Raw genomic sequence first — 15,347 nt, forward strand, 5'->3', positions numbered from 1 at the left:
TCCCTCCGTCTGCCCTCTTTGCGGGCTTCCACTCCCTCCTGTTCCTTGCCGACCCCCCTCCCGCCCAGCCCGGATGGCCAAGGGACGCGAGGAGAGAGGATCACGCCCTCCTTTCTCTCTGCCAGGGGACTTCTCTTCTCCCTTCCTATCCCCCGCTCAACTAGAAGGGAGGAGATTGAGAGACGTGACGGGCGGGAGGGCGGGAGAGTGGGAGGGATGGAGGGAGGGAACGAGGATAAGGTGTTCCACCCGCTCGCCGAACGGGGAGGAAAACTGTACACGTTCTCAGTCGGTCACTCCCACTATGTCCTGAAGCGCTACCACAAGCATGCTGCAGGTGATCCCTCCCATCTCCCCTCCCTGTCTCTCGTCCTCCTTCCCTGCCTGCTTCCCGCCCACCTTTCCTCTCACTGTCGACTTTTTTGTTTGCGCTGACGTGAGAGCCTGCTCCCCCCCCTTATACCGGCCACCCGCCCATCGACAGGAAAGGCTCTGAAAGAACTTGCCGTCCTTCTTCACCTCTCTGCCTCCATCCGCGCGTGCCCATCCTCAGCCCCTTCAGTCCACCCTCCCTTCCTCGCCTCTTTGTGCGGAGTGGTCTGGAACCACAACAACACGGAAGCGGGAGGGGAAGGGGAAAGCGGGTCGAAGGAGGAAAAAGCGTCGCGACCCTCGGCGCTCGTCTTGGAGAGGGTATTGCTCAATGTAAAAAGAAAATAAAGGGAGAAAAAAGGCGGGCGGAAAGCTACAAATCAATCCTCAAGATTTCTTACCCGTTCCCTTCCTTGACGCGCAGGGACAGAAAACTGAAAATCGAGTGGACCTTCGCGCCTTCCTTGTCCACCGTCGGGAGGCGCAGGAGGCTTCCCTCCCTCCCTTCCTCCCCCTTCCCCTTCCCCACCTTCTTACCCTCGCGGAGGCCTTGGGGGAGGCTCTGGCCTTCGTCCATGGCAAGGGCCTCTGCCATCGGGATGTGCATAGGTGTGGTGGGAAGGAGGTCGACTGGGTAGGGAGACAGAAAGGCTTGAAGGAGGAGGGGAAAATGGAACCAGTGCCGCCATTTTTATTTCTCTTGCTATTTAATGCATCTCCTCTCTTCCCTTCCTTCCTTGGCCCGAGCTTGTCCTTCCCCTCTCGTCCTCGCCTCCCCATCCTCTCTTCCTCGTGCCTTGCCCCACAGCGGTAACATTCTCCTCAGCCACTTCGAAGAAGACACCTTACCTATCAGCGGGTCTGTGGTCAATCCTCTCACCCTTTCCTGCCCGCAACGACCCCTCCTTCGGATCAAGCTCGCCGATTTTGGCCTCGCCTGCTCCTTTAATCCTTTACGCGCTTGGTTGGATCTCCGCGCGCTAGGTATGAGGGAAAGGAGGGAGGGTAAGAGCGACCAAAGGAGGATAATGAATGTTCAGAGACGTAATTTGGCTGGCCCAATTGCCTCTCAGTCCGCTTTTCGTAGGATTGGGAGGGCTAGCAATAAAACGCAGAAACTAATAAAAGTTAGCAAAGGCACAGCATTTTCCTCTTCTGTCTCCGCTTTTCCGTCCTCCTCCTCTCTTCTATTCTGATTCGAATCGTCATTTCTCGTCGACACCCTGCCCTACAGCCTACGTGCTGACGGAGGCGGCTCATGATGGGGTTGACCGGACTGGCGGCTTCGGAGACACAGAGGGCGCTTCAGAGAGACTAAAGCAGTGGGAAGATTTCGATCCCTCTGAAAGGAAAAAACAGTGGCCGCTGCCTGCGCGCTTGACCGCCAAGTAGGGAAATGAGGGAATAAGAAAACAGGAGGGAGAGAGGGAGGGAGTGGGAAAGGGAGGGAGGGAGGGAGGGAGGGAGGGGGAAAGACATGAGTAGAATACAGCAATCACTGTCTTCTACTTCCATCTTCCGGTCGTATCCTTTGTGCAGAAAGAGTCTCTCTCGATATCCTTGTGAGCTCAGTTTGCTCTCTATGTAGTCATTCGCTCTTGGCGTTCCACTCTCCTTCCGCTTTGCAGATGGTCCTTGTCTTTACCATCGCCCGCAGAGCAAGTCTCTTTCTTCTCTATGCATGACCTTTCTCCTTACTTCCGTCGCTCCCTCGCCCCACTCCTTCTCGGCGTATTTGGCGGAGGGGAGGACAGGAGACAGCCGGCCGAAGGAGGCGAAAAGGGAGAGAAGGGAAGGAAGTGTACGCAATGGACGCCTCTGGGGGTAGCGGCCTGGGCCCGGAGGGAGCGTCAAGATTGGTCAGGGCACATAAGAAATAGCATCTGAGAATGAGCTGAGAGGCGGATCCCTCAGGGTGTGCTCCAACAAATGCATTTCCTCGTTTTACGAGCTCGTGCTCTCAGTCTGGACCGGACGTGTGATGCAGAGGTCTGCGAGGCCTCAAAGAGCCTCGACAATGTAGTGCAACGACATTTTCAAAAGGGCTAACATCATGAAATGATTATTGAAAATGTAAGTAAGATGTGTGAGTTTCACAGTGTAGTTGCAGTTGAAAATAGAAAGTACGAAAGAAATAGCGAAATAGCGACAGAACAGCACCTGCGCGTCGTGGGAATCTAGTATACTGTCAGCTATCGGCTGACATGTTCTGCTTCATGCACTTTTCCTTGTCCACCGCATCGTTTACGTAAAGGTCCAAGTGTTTGATGTCGCACACTCCCATCTCTCTCTCTGCCCCTGAGCCTTGGATAGCAAAAGACTTCCTCATAGACCTCCATGTTCAAACATTGCCCTTTACGAGTTCCTGCTCCACGTCGTATAAGTACACTTTATCGTCAAAAATATATAGGTACTTTTATGTTACTCCTGTCACTTTAACTTCCCTAACCCTCAACACACAATTTGTTTGACTGAATTTCTGCTGGTTGTTGTTGCTGGGGCTGGCTTACTTCGAGTGCTTTGGCTTATATATGTGTACACTCTCTCCTCCAAGGCAATACTACACGTCTCACAAGGAAAACGCGTCTGTACGCCCGAAGCAAGGCCGAAACGAGCAAAGAGAGCGACACACGAAGTCATCCATCCACCCACGCACTCACAAAGTAGCAAGACGCACCCAAAAATTGAGTGATCGAGCGCACTCTCCGAATACACTAGGAGACCTAACGGAAGGACAGGACGCGAAGGGATGATGGGCGCCACATACAATATGTTTCCCCTCTCACCTCTCCCTCTTTACCAGCCTGTCCCTCCTCTCCTCATGATGGATGGACTTGCTTACATTAAAACCTCCTTGCTGTATTACATACCGATCAAATAAAATTATTCGTCCCTTTTCTATACCACCCGTTTTTTAATCCCGTACCTCCTCGAGGAGTGACCTTCCCCAGGTACACAGGCGATCAAAGTGATGGGGAAAAGCACGACTCTTTGGGACGCCGTCACTTCTCCCTTGTCACTTTTTGGTCCCTCACGAAGGCCTTAGAGCTCCATGTGAGGGCCCCAAAGCCGACGCTTGGGCGCGGCCGTCACCTCCAGCGAGGGGGTCATCCCGAAGATCAGGCCGGTCTTGTCGTTCGCCTTGAGGTAGTAGTCACCCAAGGGCTGGTCGGCAGGGACCTTCCACGTGATGCTGGCACTCCCGTCCTTGTCCGTCTTGATGGAGGAGATGGGCGACATGGTCTGCTTGTTCTTCCCCTTCAGCTCCTGGGAGCCGATCAGCTGGACGGTCATGTCCAAGTTTTTAGGGAACTTGGAGAGGAGAACCGTGTAGGTCTGCCCGGCAGCTACGTGCGACATGGGCAAGCCGGCGTGCTCCCCGTCGATGAGACGGATGGAGTTGGTCCCCGCCGCGGCGTCCGCCTCCTTGGCGAAGGCCTTGGACCACTCGGGGGTGTTGTAGGCCGGCACGTAGAGCACCTTCTCGAGCTCGCCGTCCATGGCACCAATCTGCACCCCATCCAAGCTCAGGAAATCCTGGACGTAGAGCTCCATATCCTCGTACCAGCTGGAGGTGGTGTCCTGGAGGGCGGAAGCCACCGCCTCCGCCTTTCCGTCGTCGTTGAAGAGGAAAACGGCGCGGAGGGGCGTGGAGGCGGGGAATTTGTCGTCGGCGAGAGCGGACAAGGCGCGTGCGGGGATGGACTCCTTGAAAAGCTCGTCGGGTTGGTCCAAGAAGGCGGAGACGGAGACGCCGGTCGTCTTGTTGGCCAGGAAGTAGGAGCGGAAAGCGTCCCGGAAGTCCTCGGGCGCCACGGACTCGCCCGCCGGGGTGGTGGGGTTGAAGGTGGCCATGACCACGTGCCAGGCGTCGTACTCCACCTCGTTGGAATCGAAGGCCGCCTCGGATCCGGCGGGTGCCTTCTCCTTGAGGGCATTGCAGGAGTCGAACTTGGTGCAAGCCCCCTTGTTGGAGCCGACCACGTCTCCCTCACCGCAGAATTGGCACTCGGTGACGCTGTCCGCCTGCATCTCCAGGAGGGGCCCGCGGCCCACCTCCGAGCCAAACTTGTTCAGGAGGCCAATGTCCTTGGCGCCCTGCAGGATCCCAGCGGGCACCCAGCTGGACAGCTCCTTGACAACCTCGTTGTTGCCCAGGTCGATGTAGGGCTGTACCTTCAGGTCCGCGCCCAAGAAGCTGACGCCGCCGTCGGCGTCCATAAAGTTGAAGAGGAGGTCGCTGACCGCCGAGACGGACAGGCGCCGCTCGGCCCGGAGCTTGCGGACCTCGTTGTGGAAGTCCTCCTCGGTCGCCAGGATGCGCGTCTTGTTGGGCTTGATCTTGGGCACGGGCGTGGCGATGATGCTCGTGTTCTTGTCGTAGTAGCCGATGCCATTGTTGGGGGCATCACCGTTGCCTTGGACGTAGTAGTTGGCCACGCCCTCGGGAGAGCTGTAGAATTTGAAGGCGGGAGCGAAAACGGGGGAGCCACCAATGACAGCACCTCCGGCACCCAAGTACATGACCGCACCCAGGCCGGCGAAGTAGACGAGCGCGGCGGGCAGGAAAGCGGGGCATCCCAAGTACACCATGAAACCGGCGGGCTGGGAGGTGAGCCCACCCAAGCCAAAGAAGGCGAAGGTGGCCAGGAAAATCGCAATGGGGCTGCCCAACCACAGAGAGTAGCCGGCACCGTTGTACGAGAATCCACCCTGGCCCGTGAAGAGGACAGTGGTACCGTAGAAGGACGCGGGGACACCGACGTGGATGGAGACACCCGCGCCCGTGAAGATGGAAGCACCCGTGAGGCCTTGGTGAGCGGGGCAATTGAACTGGACGTAGGTGACCCCGGTCTCGACCATGACGCCACCACCGACAGCCAGGTAGAAACCAGCGCCATAGGCAGCGAGGATGGGGTACGTGTTCTCGATCGTGACACCCGTGAAGATCATTACACCACCGCCGACAAAGAAATCGCCGATACCACTAAAGAAGAGGATGGGGGCGGCGAATCGGAAGTCCAAGCCGGTAAGGATCATGGTCCCGCCACCCACGAAAAGGATCTGGCCCGCACCGTTGGCCGACTGGGCCACGCCTTGCGCCTGGATAACGCAGAAAGTAAAGACGGCATTGCCACCCAAGACGGCAACGTTGAAACCCGCGCCACCGAAGTTACCAAAGAGAAGGGTAGCGGTGAAAGTGCAGCCGGTAAAGAAGGCGTTCCCGGCCACAACGAGCACGTCACCACCGATAGAGACCTGGTCAGTGAAAGGGAGGAGAAGCGTGGTGTCCCAGAAGTTGCAGCCGAAGAAGTTGACAGTCCCGGCGGCGACGTAGACGTGGCCACCGTAGATTCGCCCACCGACAAAGTCGATCTGATCCTCGATCGCGCCTTGGACGGAGTCCCAATCGTTGGCAACAGCAATGAAGGTCACGCCCACAAAGTTGGCCCCCAGAGCCCCCGGCTCCACCGACACACAGCCACCACGGACCTCGCCCACCACAGAGGAGGAGCCCGAGCCCTCCAAGCCGTAGCGGTCGCGCACGGTCCCCCCGCCCTGTCGGACACGGACAAACTGCAGCTCAAGGAGACCCCCGGGCCCGACAGTGAAGGCACGTTCGGCGTCCTCCGCATCGATCTGAGGAAGCACGGCGGGATTGCCCATCACGCGGACGTAACGGTTCACCTTAATATCTTCGTCAAGAGCATAGGCATCGGGGTCACCGCTGCTCAAGACAACCAATTCACAGCCCTGGTTCTCGACAGCGTCCAAGAGCTCAGCACCATCCGCAGGCCAGCAGGAGTTCTGGCCCACGAAATCCTTCAGATTGACATCAGCACCCATGGTCGCGATAGCCTGCAAGGGGTCGCCCTTGATTGCGCCGGTGAGGGCATTGGCGTTGGCCTACAATAGAGAAAAAGGAGATCGTGTGAGCACTGAACAGGAACCTCTCAGCCTTCGACTCATCCTTCGCACTACTTACATTAGTGAATGTCTGGCCGGTGCTCGCAGATTCTTCAGGCTCCGAAGCCTTAGGCGGGGTCCAGGTATCGACCTTGATAGGGCAGTTTCGGCGGGCTTGGCAGCGTCGAAAACATCCTTAATATTAACGTCAGTGTCGAGGGAGGCCACATTCGGCTCCGAGGCGACTGCGGCCTTGTCTTTCTGGCCAGCACCACCCACAGTGAAGACGAGGGCCAGAGCTACAGCCACGCCAACGGCGGCCAACAGACCGCCATAAACATAGCGGCGAGCGCGTAATCCTTCGGCAGGCATTACTAACAGACTTTCAGTTCTGTCTCTTTGCTCCTTTGCGAGGGAATATGGAGTGGACAAGCCAAAAGTTGAAACTGTCCTGTTTGAATGTGGGTAAATGAAGTGCTTTGCATTTAGAGACGACCGAAATATATCTGATCACTGCGGCGGGGAATAATTTGTCCGCCAGAAAGATCGAATGACAAGACCACTGAGTCTAACCATCCTTGAAGAGCAAAACATTGAACTCGATAATTGCAATGTAGCGCTGTGCTCTAGTGAGGAGAGGGCATTCTTAGCAGTGTAAAACGAGGGCTTTGTAATGCAAACGCTCTGGGCTGACAAATCAGGCCGCCCTTAACACTTAGTTACAGCGCAGGCCATGTCAAATCAGGCCAAACATGCAGCACGACGCTGGCCCATATGCAATGCAGACCAATGCTTCCCAAAAGGAAGAGTAGATCTGTGGTCTAGGGCCTCGAGTAAGACAGCTTATTGACATCCATTTGTAGTCAAGCGCTGGGACGGAAGCGCCCATGGGCAGACGATTTCAAACACAGAGTAGCTCGACATGCATGCTTGACCTTCAACGACCAAGGACATTTCATACTTCTTGGTACACCATATTAAATATTTCTCAAATCCCAAAGTGAACAAGCGTTGAGTGTAACATTCGATAAAGAGGGTCCCCGAATAAGGAGAAGAAAAACAGGAAACCTGACACACAAAAGTAGAGCCTCCCGAACCAGAATTGACGCGGTATTTGATTTGAATGGGCCGCCGTTATCCAATTCTCTCGCCCCTCATCTGTCAACGGAATTCTTGGTGTGAAAGGAACCAATGTCTCTCAGTCCAAAATCTGTCAATTTGCATGCATTTCATTGAAATTAAAAAAATAAATTGACTACTTCGTCTCGAGATTTGCATTTGTGATTTATCTCCAAAAAAGAAATTTATATTTAATGACTTTTCAAATCTCCGCTTTGACACCACTAACAACTCCCGCTTCAACCGTTGGGAACCCAACCGCCCTATGGGCTCTCGTCACCAGGAAATTCACTTACTGCTCCCAAAATTCGAGGTGAGAGCAGAGAACCCATAAAAAATGGGTTCGTCTCTATCCCTCTATTTCCTCTGACATGATTGGCACCTCAGTACTCCCGGAGTTCCACGCCCCAATTTACTGTTCGCATGTGTTGCTAGCCACCAGGGCTGAAAATTGAATGGGCCCATGTATATAGAATGAGCCATACGCCCGCGCGGACAGCCAGGCGGTGATTGTTGCTACCTTATACCCGTTGAGCGGAGAGGAGGAGGCAATTTCTCTGCACCAAGAGGATGGGCTTTGTCTGCCCCTCTACGATAAAGTCATGCAGAAGAATTCAACTTGGGGTGTACCTCTTCTGTCTTATCCTGAGCGCGTCTCGCTCTTATGAGCAGTGGAGGCATTATCTTGTAGTCTCAACACAGAAATTTGGATTTATGGTCACGTCAGCCTAACTTCGTGACAAGAAATGTCGAGCTCGCGAGACTCAGGACAGCATTTGGTCGTAGTGCAGCCTTAGAATATGTTGTCCTTTGCTTACTTTGCGTAGTGTCCTTACCAAAGCCCTTTCACTGCTTTTTTCTCGCGCAATCCTAGGTGGCTTGGAGGTAGATAATTTGTGTTCTGCCTTAAATAGTGAAAGCAGGCGCAGATTTGGCATGCGAGCTCCTCTACGCTGCCATCCTTACATATGCTCATAGGTCTCGCTTTCCATTACATATTTGCAGAAAAGCTCTCTCAAATCGCTGTGTCAAAAAACAGAGCATTTAAATGGCTCGTATTATGCGTTCCGTGGCCACCATGGCCATGCTTACCTTCGCCAGCCTCGCGGTTGCTGAGAGCCCAATGCGCCGCATGCAGGTATTGAAAAACTTCAAAGTAAATTTAAGATTGCATTGGATGGGAGGAAATGCGAGGGGGGTTGTCTTGATAGGATCTATTCCTCGTCTTTCCTTCCCTGACTCCCTTATTGATTATCTACACAGTCTCTCACTGGCGTGCTCTCTGGCGCAGCCAAGGATGTCATGGAGGACACGCTTCCTGCTTACAAGCCTGACGGCGAGCTCACCATGATGCAGGTACACTCGGAAATGCAAGCACAAGATATAAGAGCGGATAGAAAGCCCCTGAGCAAGAATGTAGGTCACGTATCTCAACTCACGCTTGTTCTAATTTGCTCAATCGCCTTACAGGACACCTGGAAGAATGGCCTTGATATCATGAAGCTCTTTGAGACCAGCTTTGCCTCCCCGGGGATGAAGGTGAGAAAAGATGCAAAGAAGACGAGGTCGGACGAGGGTGTGGCCGTCCTAAGATGCGTTGTGCACTGGGCCATAGTGCAAGGTAGACATGCATACTCATATCCTCTTCATCTTTTTCTTCTTGTAATTTGCTTCCTCTACACCGTGCAGGCGATCCTGGACGACGTGGAGACCCAGCACAAAATCATGGAAAACTTGCCGTTGCTTGCTGCCTTTGATGGCTTCAAGGAGATCACGGGGCGCCGCCTGGATGATGCCGGGGTAAGTCGGGACGGGAGAAGGAGAGCGTGCAGGCAAGGGGGGGCAAAAGTTTGATTGCCTCTGCTTGAATTCATCCGCTTAATCGTTTTTGCACCCTCTACATTCGATATGGGCCTTCTCTTTGGGCTGCAACAGACCACTGCCGGTTTTACGGCGGGCCTGAACAGCATTTTGAAAACGCTGCCTGACATGCTTAAGACCATGAAGGATCCGAGCATCTCCACCCGCGCTCTTTCTGAGCTGCTGGCAGAGGATGCCAACAACATCAGCGTAAGACACCAGAGGGATTCGCATTGCCCAGCATCGTAGATGGTTTGGCCTGAAAGGGGCAAGGGAAAAGCCTTCTGCGACAACGATCACAGAATCCCGTCTTCATCTCATATCTCTTTCCTTAAACCCTTCTTGGAATCTTTAGGAGGCTTTCGCCGCCGCTTCTGCCGGTGACGGGGGCGCCATGGACACAGTCAACGAGGCTCTCAACAAGAAGTTGTACCCTGGCGTGAACACAGACGTCCTGAAGGTACGTAGGCGAAGCATCATGGGAACAATCCGAAGCATAGGTCGCGGTCATTAAATGACTGACCGGATTCCTGACTGTCTTCATCCTCCCCTTTACTCACGCTCCACGCAGACCGTGAGCGCGTCGGACCCCCTCTCCAAGGTTACCGGCAACAATGAGGTAAATAGGAGCAAAGAAAGTGGTTCCTCCGGTAGCGAGACAACACCTCACGAAAGATCCTCTCTGCGTGATGTCTCACTTCCCTGAGCCTTTGTCGTCATCTCCTCTTTTCACACCTTTCTCTCCGCTACAGATCATGCGCCTCATCAACGACGACCCCATTGTCACGGCCGCTCTCACAGAGAGGGACCCGGCCAAACTCGATGCGTTCGTCAAGGACTACGCCGCCAGCCGCCGCTTCCGATTCTGTACGTGTACCCTCTTTCCTATCCTATTCTATATCATGCACTTTCTCTTCGATGTTGCTTTTGGACAAGATCTCCAATCTCAGTGATCATTGTATTGTTGGTTATCAATGTGCATTTTAGAAATTGGCCCTCACCACGCCCTTTTTTCTTCCTCCTTTTCTCCTTAAAAGAAATCTCTCTCCGGTTCCGAGACGCATTACTCGACATTAAAGACGGGAAATACGGAAGAAACAGAGGAGGGCTGCAGAACATTTTCTATGCGTAGGAATGTATCTAAGGTGACGGCGAGGCAGGGTGGAAGTCAAGCATCAATTTTCTTTAATGTATGTGTTGAGCGCGATGCACGTGGAAGAAGGAGGGAAGGAAGGCTAATATTCAGGTGTGACACTACTCAAACAGTACAATAAACTAAAGTACAAAAGATAAGAAAAAGAGGTGGAAGCAATCAGAGATGAGAATAAGGTATGAGCATTTCTTAGGCAGCTGTGGTTGAGGAGGCACTGCAAGCCACGTTAAGTTCCTGATGCCTTTCCGGTTTGAGTCTCTTATGTATATGCGTTTGGATATGGACAGGACCCTGATGTACGCGGTCAGACAAGAAGAAACGGGAAGGGGCAGTGGGCACGCGATATCGTTGGATTAAGGAGTCTCGATAAATCTCCTTGTGAGAAGACAGAGAGCGAGCGTGATCACATGGAAAGGACTGGAAACGAGGGGCGGAAGTAAAGTAAGGAAATTATGCAGGGGGCAGACAGACGAGTCTTCCAATGGTGATTCCTTTTACGTTGTAGATATTGATCAGGGTATACGCTCATCTCTTTCATTCCATCATTGCATAATTTTGCGCCACCGTCTGTTTATCAAAAATTCTACGCATAGATAATCTGACAATTGCCGAACTTCAAGCTGCGCCTTCCTGAAAGAGCGCGGAAGAGTGACTAGTGGAATTTGTAGTGTTTGTTGATGGCCTTGCTTACTTTCCTGAGCATGAGCGATGAAGAAAAAGGCGATTTAAAAATATAAAAATAAAGTCGGCGCGAGAATATGTAACAAAACACTTCGACCAAATATGAAAAATACGGTATTAGATGGAATGAAAGAATCCTACTAGTAACTACGCTTGGGCGCCTCGTTTGAGATATGCCATCACAACATCGTAACCTTTCATACCATCGACGGGACCTCAAACAGGGAGCGCCCCTCTCCCTGACCTTGCCTCCTTCTCTTCCTCTTTCCCCATCCTCTCACCATACGCAGCTCATGCCCGCAGGGAAGGTGACCAAGTCTCCCGCGCCCACGGTCACAGGCTGGCCATTCGACGGCGTGACTGTCACGCTACCCTCCAAGATGTAGCTAAGCAAGCAGGGTGGAAGACAAGAGAGCATTTACGCGAGCAGAAAAGAGGAGGAGAGGGAAGGTGAGTCGCCTTCGCACGTCACAAAGGAACTGACTGCGTCAGGCTGGGTGCAACAGGAGTCGCCGGCAAAAAGGGGGTGGGGCCACACAATTTTGTCAAACAATGACCCCGTTGCAGACCAAGGAAAGAAGCTTACCAGGTCTCAGCTTCTCCGTATGTCCAAGGGAACTCTGAGGGTTCACAGCCCCACTTGGGCCAATTTCTCACCCCCTAGGAGAGGCGTCAGCGGGGAGGGAAGACAGGGTGAATCAGTCCTCCCTTGAGCACAAGGAAGGCTCATGCTTAGCAGTGACGCTTCGCGTAAGAATAAATGGTCAGACTTAGGGCAACCGGCTCTATAAATCGTACCACCTCTCCACATATACCATCTCTGTCAGCGTGGCCTCGTCCGGCTCCGAAACGACCTTAATGCCGCTCATATTGCTGCTATCGCGTGTGGTGGAGGCGGAAAGTCCCTATGTGCACGAGTTCATGGTGGATATGCGAGTTTCAATTTGGGGGGAAACGCTTGTAATTCTACCCATATACGGCACGACTGAGCTCATGACCCTGCCTTTTTGAAGGGGATGGGGAACGCCCTGGATATTTTCCATGCGCAATACATAGAAAATACACAAGCATGAGCGGAGATAATCAAAGATGCGGAGGTATGAAAATGCAAAAACCAGGCACCCATACACACCCCTAAAGTTGCTCGTTTTTTAAAGTCGAAGTTCGTTACAAAGGAGGGAAGGGCCGGAACGAGGAAGGAGGCAGCAGGAGCCCAGAATCCGGCCAACACAAGAGAAAGCAGAAGGAATACGAGGGGCAAGCCGCTAGTTGTACGCATATGACCGACCAGCTAGGATCACCTAGTGGTGTGGAACCGAACGGTTGAGAGTCAGATCGACATGATTATTTATTCCTCTGCATCACGCGACAGATTTTCCAAGTTCACCTTTGACACCCTAGCTTCATCCGAAAAAGCAAATTTCGGGAAATCAAAGTTTAAGAAGGTAAAGACAATAGTCTGTGTCAAAATGCTGTCCCTATTTCAAATCAGGGGCTCCATTACTTCGATCCCAGATATGCGCAGCGTCGTAGAGCTTGAATACAAGTGTAAAAACCGGCCATTCGATAAAACATACGACCTTGTGAGTGCCTGTCGAAGGGGAAACAGGGCTTTCAAGATCGGTAAATCAAAAGCACACGCTGAAATGGAGCCACAGAAAGCAACTGGGGACAAGACTGCACGTTGACTCTCGCTCCTCACTGAGCAGTCGCTCACGGCTTACGATCCTATTTCTAATAGGCGTACGATCCCATTGGCCACAGAAAATTATCGTAAGCTGCAAAGAGTGCACGTGAGCGCTCCTACTTAAATGGCGGTCTTCTTTTCGAAATTATTTTAGAAGATGTAGCATGGCTGTTAACATGAGTGCGGCTTGACGTCCAAGATTGATATTTGATCCGGAGCGCAACGAGGAAGGACTGATAAGCGCTTAATATAGTCCTGTGGTGCCATCACAGGGTTTAATGTAGAGAGCGGCTTGTAGTAAGATCTTACCTGTTGGTGTGTTCCACTTGAATGCACAGTGTTGTATCACTTCGCAACCTTTTTATTAGATTTTCGATTTTTGCAATCCAGAGGTCCGTGAATGCTTCAACTCTGAGGGGATATCAAATATCGCCGTGCTACGATCAGAATAATTTTATTTTCAGGTCGATTTCATGCAACACTCTCAAACGTGTCAAGACGATCTTGTCCCTAATTTTTATAAATTTCCTCCACTCTCCACTTCTCTTCTCCCGGGCTTCTGGTTCATCATTAAATGTGAAGCCCTATCGGACTTACTTTCCTCAGTTCTTGTTCAATACGTAAACTTAAATGCCTACAACCGAATTCCTAACACCCTCTTTCAGGCGTATCAATCTCATACCAATTCAAGCTTCCTTCAATCTGACATTTTGATTCTGTCCCTCGGATAATTTTATTCAGAAGCTCCACTTCCGCTGCCGATTTCGGTAAGTAACACTCATATCGTCCACTCCAGGCTCGCAACTGCCGAGTAAAAAAGAGATGAGTAGAGGAATGGAGGAAGCGGCGTAAGGAGTCAAAGGTCAGAGGACTTCCAGAAGTTACAAGGCCCGCCCGTGCTTAAGGGAGACAGGCACGAGGAGCGTACCGTGCGCAGGGGGAGGTGGACCATGCGATGGACAGGTCTTCGGGATCCACGCTGAACCTAAGGGAGAGGGGAACGAAGCGGGAACGCCAGATGAGGTAATTGCGTGCGTTCGAGTCCGTGAAGGTTCTAAGGGGCATCTCCTGTGCGTGATGAGGGGGATTGAAACACGGAGCTGTGAGCGGAAGGGGAGGACAAGGGGGGGGCGTACTTGAGGCAGTAGTCTGTGGGGTAGTGCTTCATCAGCTCGTCCCATTCCTCCACCGAGACGATCTCGCAGACGACGCCCGACCGACCATTCAGCGAGGAGAGAACACCCTGGGCGTGATGGAGGGAAGGTACGTGGGAGATGCCTTGAGAGAGAGAAGCCGACGGATTCGCCCTCTTTTCCCCTCGTCTTCATCCCCTTCGCCCCTCCGTACTTTCTTCTCCCCGTCCAAGAAGGAGGAGATGTGCGGAGGGACGAGAGGGAGGCCGTGGGCCTCGCAGAGAAGGAGGGAGAGGTCGGGGGGGCGAGGACGAGGCGCCCGGGGATCTCTGGGGAAAGGAAGGCAGAAGAGAGAGAAGGCAAAGCGATAAAAAAGAACAATGAAAAATAACCGGCAGATCTACCGCCTCTTTCCCAGCAGAATGGACCCTAGGAGGTGACAATGAGGACAAAAAGGAGGGAAGAACAAGGGACAGAAGGAGGGGAACTTCGCACCGGAGGTAGTTGCGCCAGACCGTCAACCAGCAGCGAGGGAGAAGGTGGTAGAGCCCGGGGTCGAGCGGGGGAAGGAAGAGGGCGGAGGAGGAGGAGGAAGGAGGGAGGGAGAAGGAGGAGGGGGGGCAACCTGAAGGCGGGCGGGGATGGGGAAGAGCGGAGAATATGTGGCGGTCTTCTCTGTCCAATTTCCTTTCCCGTCTTCCCCGCGCCTGCCCACCTGTCCTCCGCGCGTACAGCGCCGTTAAAGCCGGCGAGGCAGAGAGCTCCAAGTCTCGGTTTCTCCGCTCCTCCTCCAGACGTTCCTTCTCTTCCCTGTGAAATACGCCAGGGAGCAAGGAATGGAGGAAGAGGGAGAAGGACGACGGCTGAGAGGGCTTCACACTCTTTCCAGAGTCCGTGCGCGACGACGAGGAGCGTAGGCACAGGAAGAGGAGGGCAGCACACCCACCTCTCTCTCTGACTGCACTGCAGGCATTCTTCCGTGGCGGAGACCTTGAAAGCCTTGCCCTCTGTGTAGTACCGGCGGAGAGCCTGGTGGCAAGGGGAGGGAGGAGAGGTGGGAAAGCCAGTGGGAGGGCGGGGGCTGTCTTGGCCACCGAGGGAACTCCCTAGCGACTCGATTTGCCTGCCCAGACCCTGACCGCGCAATCTGGCCCCCCTCACCTTCCAGGCACGCTTCTCGATGATCTTCCGTTTCCCCATCACGAGTCCGCTCCCGGCGAGGGGGAGGGGCGAGGAGGCAGGAGACGAAGGCACAGAGGACGGGGAGCCGGGGGAAGGGCGCTGTACGGGCCTGCACGAGGCAAAGAAGGCGGAGGGCAAGGGTCAGAGACGATGAAAAGAGGAGGGAGAAGAGGGAGGAAGAGGGAGATTTTCGAGGCCATGCGGGCAGCGCGAGGAGAGACAAGGGGGCACAAGGGTAGGACATATATCCCGC

The 15,347-nt window shown here is 53.5% G+C and overlaps 5 protein-coding genes across 5 annotated transcripts; 2 read left to right on the forward strand and 3 right to left on the reverse strand.

Moving 5' to 3' along the window:
• Positions 1 to 216: 216 nt before the first annotated feature.
• Positions 217 to 2,057, forward strand: NGA_0461800 (uncharacterized protein; the record flags this gene model as incomplete). The annotated part of the gene is made up of 5 exons (XM_005853900.1): positions 217 to 337; positions 485 to 693; positions 797 to 845; positions 1,607 to 1,760; positions 2,030 to 2,057. 5 exons carry the CDS (start codon positions 217 to 219, stop codon positions 2,055 to 2,057), a joined length of 561 nt encoding a protein of 186 aa, XP_005853962.1.
• Positions 2,058 to 2,548: 491 nt separating this feature from the next.
• NGA_0462000 (uncharacterized protein) lies at positions 2,549 to 6,651 on the reverse strand (the record flags this gene model as incomplete). The annotated part of the gene is made up of 3 exons (XM_005853902.1): positions 2,549 to 6,279; positions 6,359 to 6,430; positions 6,487 to 6,651. The coding sequence occupies 3 exons, from the start codon at positions 6,649 to 6,651 to the stop codon at positions 3,415 to 3,417; spliced, it is 3,102 nt and encodes a 1,033-aa protein (XP_005853964.1). The 3' UTR covers positions 2,549 to 3,414.
• Positions 6,652 to 8,400: 1,749 nt separating this feature from the next.
• Positions 8,401 to 10,510, forward strand: NGA_0461700 (uncharacterized protein; the record flags this gene model as incomplete). Its single annotated transcript, XM_005853899.1, has 9 exons — positions 8,401 to 8,536; positions 8,662 to 8,754; positions 8,869 to 8,937; positions 9,088 to 9,198; positions 9,334 to 9,468; positions 9,614 to 9,718; positions 9,830 to 9,877; positions 10,011 to 10,125; positions 10,461 to 10,510. The coding sequence occupies exons 1-9, from the start codon at positions 8,447 to 8,449 to the stop codon at positions 10,508 to 10,510; spliced, it is 816 nt and encodes a 271-aa protein (XP_005853961.1). The 5' UTR covers positions 8,401 to 8,446.
• Positions 10,511 to 10,885: 375 nt separating this feature from the next.
• Positions 10,886 to 12,395, reverse strand: NGA_0461900 (enzyme of the cupin superfamily). Its single transcript, XM_005853901.1, has 5 exons — positions 12,225 to 12,395; positions 11,908 to 11,997; positions 11,679 to 11,752; positions 11,374 to 11,478; positions 10,886 to 11,106 (listed from the first exon to the last, which is right to left on the reverse strand). The coding sequence occupies exons 1-5, from the start codon at positions 12,369 to 12,371 to the stop codon at positions 11,064 to 11,066; spliced, it is 459 nt and encodes a 152-aa protein (XP_005853963.1). The 5' UTR covers positions 12,372 to 12,395; the 3' UTR covers positions 10,886 to 11,063.
• Positions 12,396 to 13,278: 883 nt separating this feature from the next.
• Positions 13,279 to 15,116, reverse strand: NGA_0462100 (uncharacterized protein). Its single transcript, XM_005853903.1, has 6 exons — positions 15,074 to 15,116; positions 14,859 to 14,941; positions 14,408 to 14,722; positions 14,127 to 14,241; positions 13,916 to 14,022; positions 13,279 to 13,583 (listed from the first exon to the last, which is right to left on the reverse strand). The coding sequence occupies exons 1-6, from the start codon at positions 15,110 to 15,112 to the stop codon at positions 13,517 to 13,519; spliced, it is 726 nt and encodes a 241-aa protein (XP_005853965.1). The 5' UTR covers positions 15,113 to 15,116; the 3' UTR covers positions 13,279 to 13,516.
• Positions 15,117 to 15,347: the final 231 nt, after the last annotated feature.

The sequence above is a fragment of the Nannochloropsis gaditana genome (assembly GCF_000240725.1).
Source record: "Nannochloropsis gaditana CCMP526 unplaced genomic scaffold scaffold689, whole genome shotgun sequence".
NCBI lineage: Eukaryota > Eustigmatophyceae > Eustigmatales > Monodopsidaceae > Microchloropsis > Microchloropsis gaditana.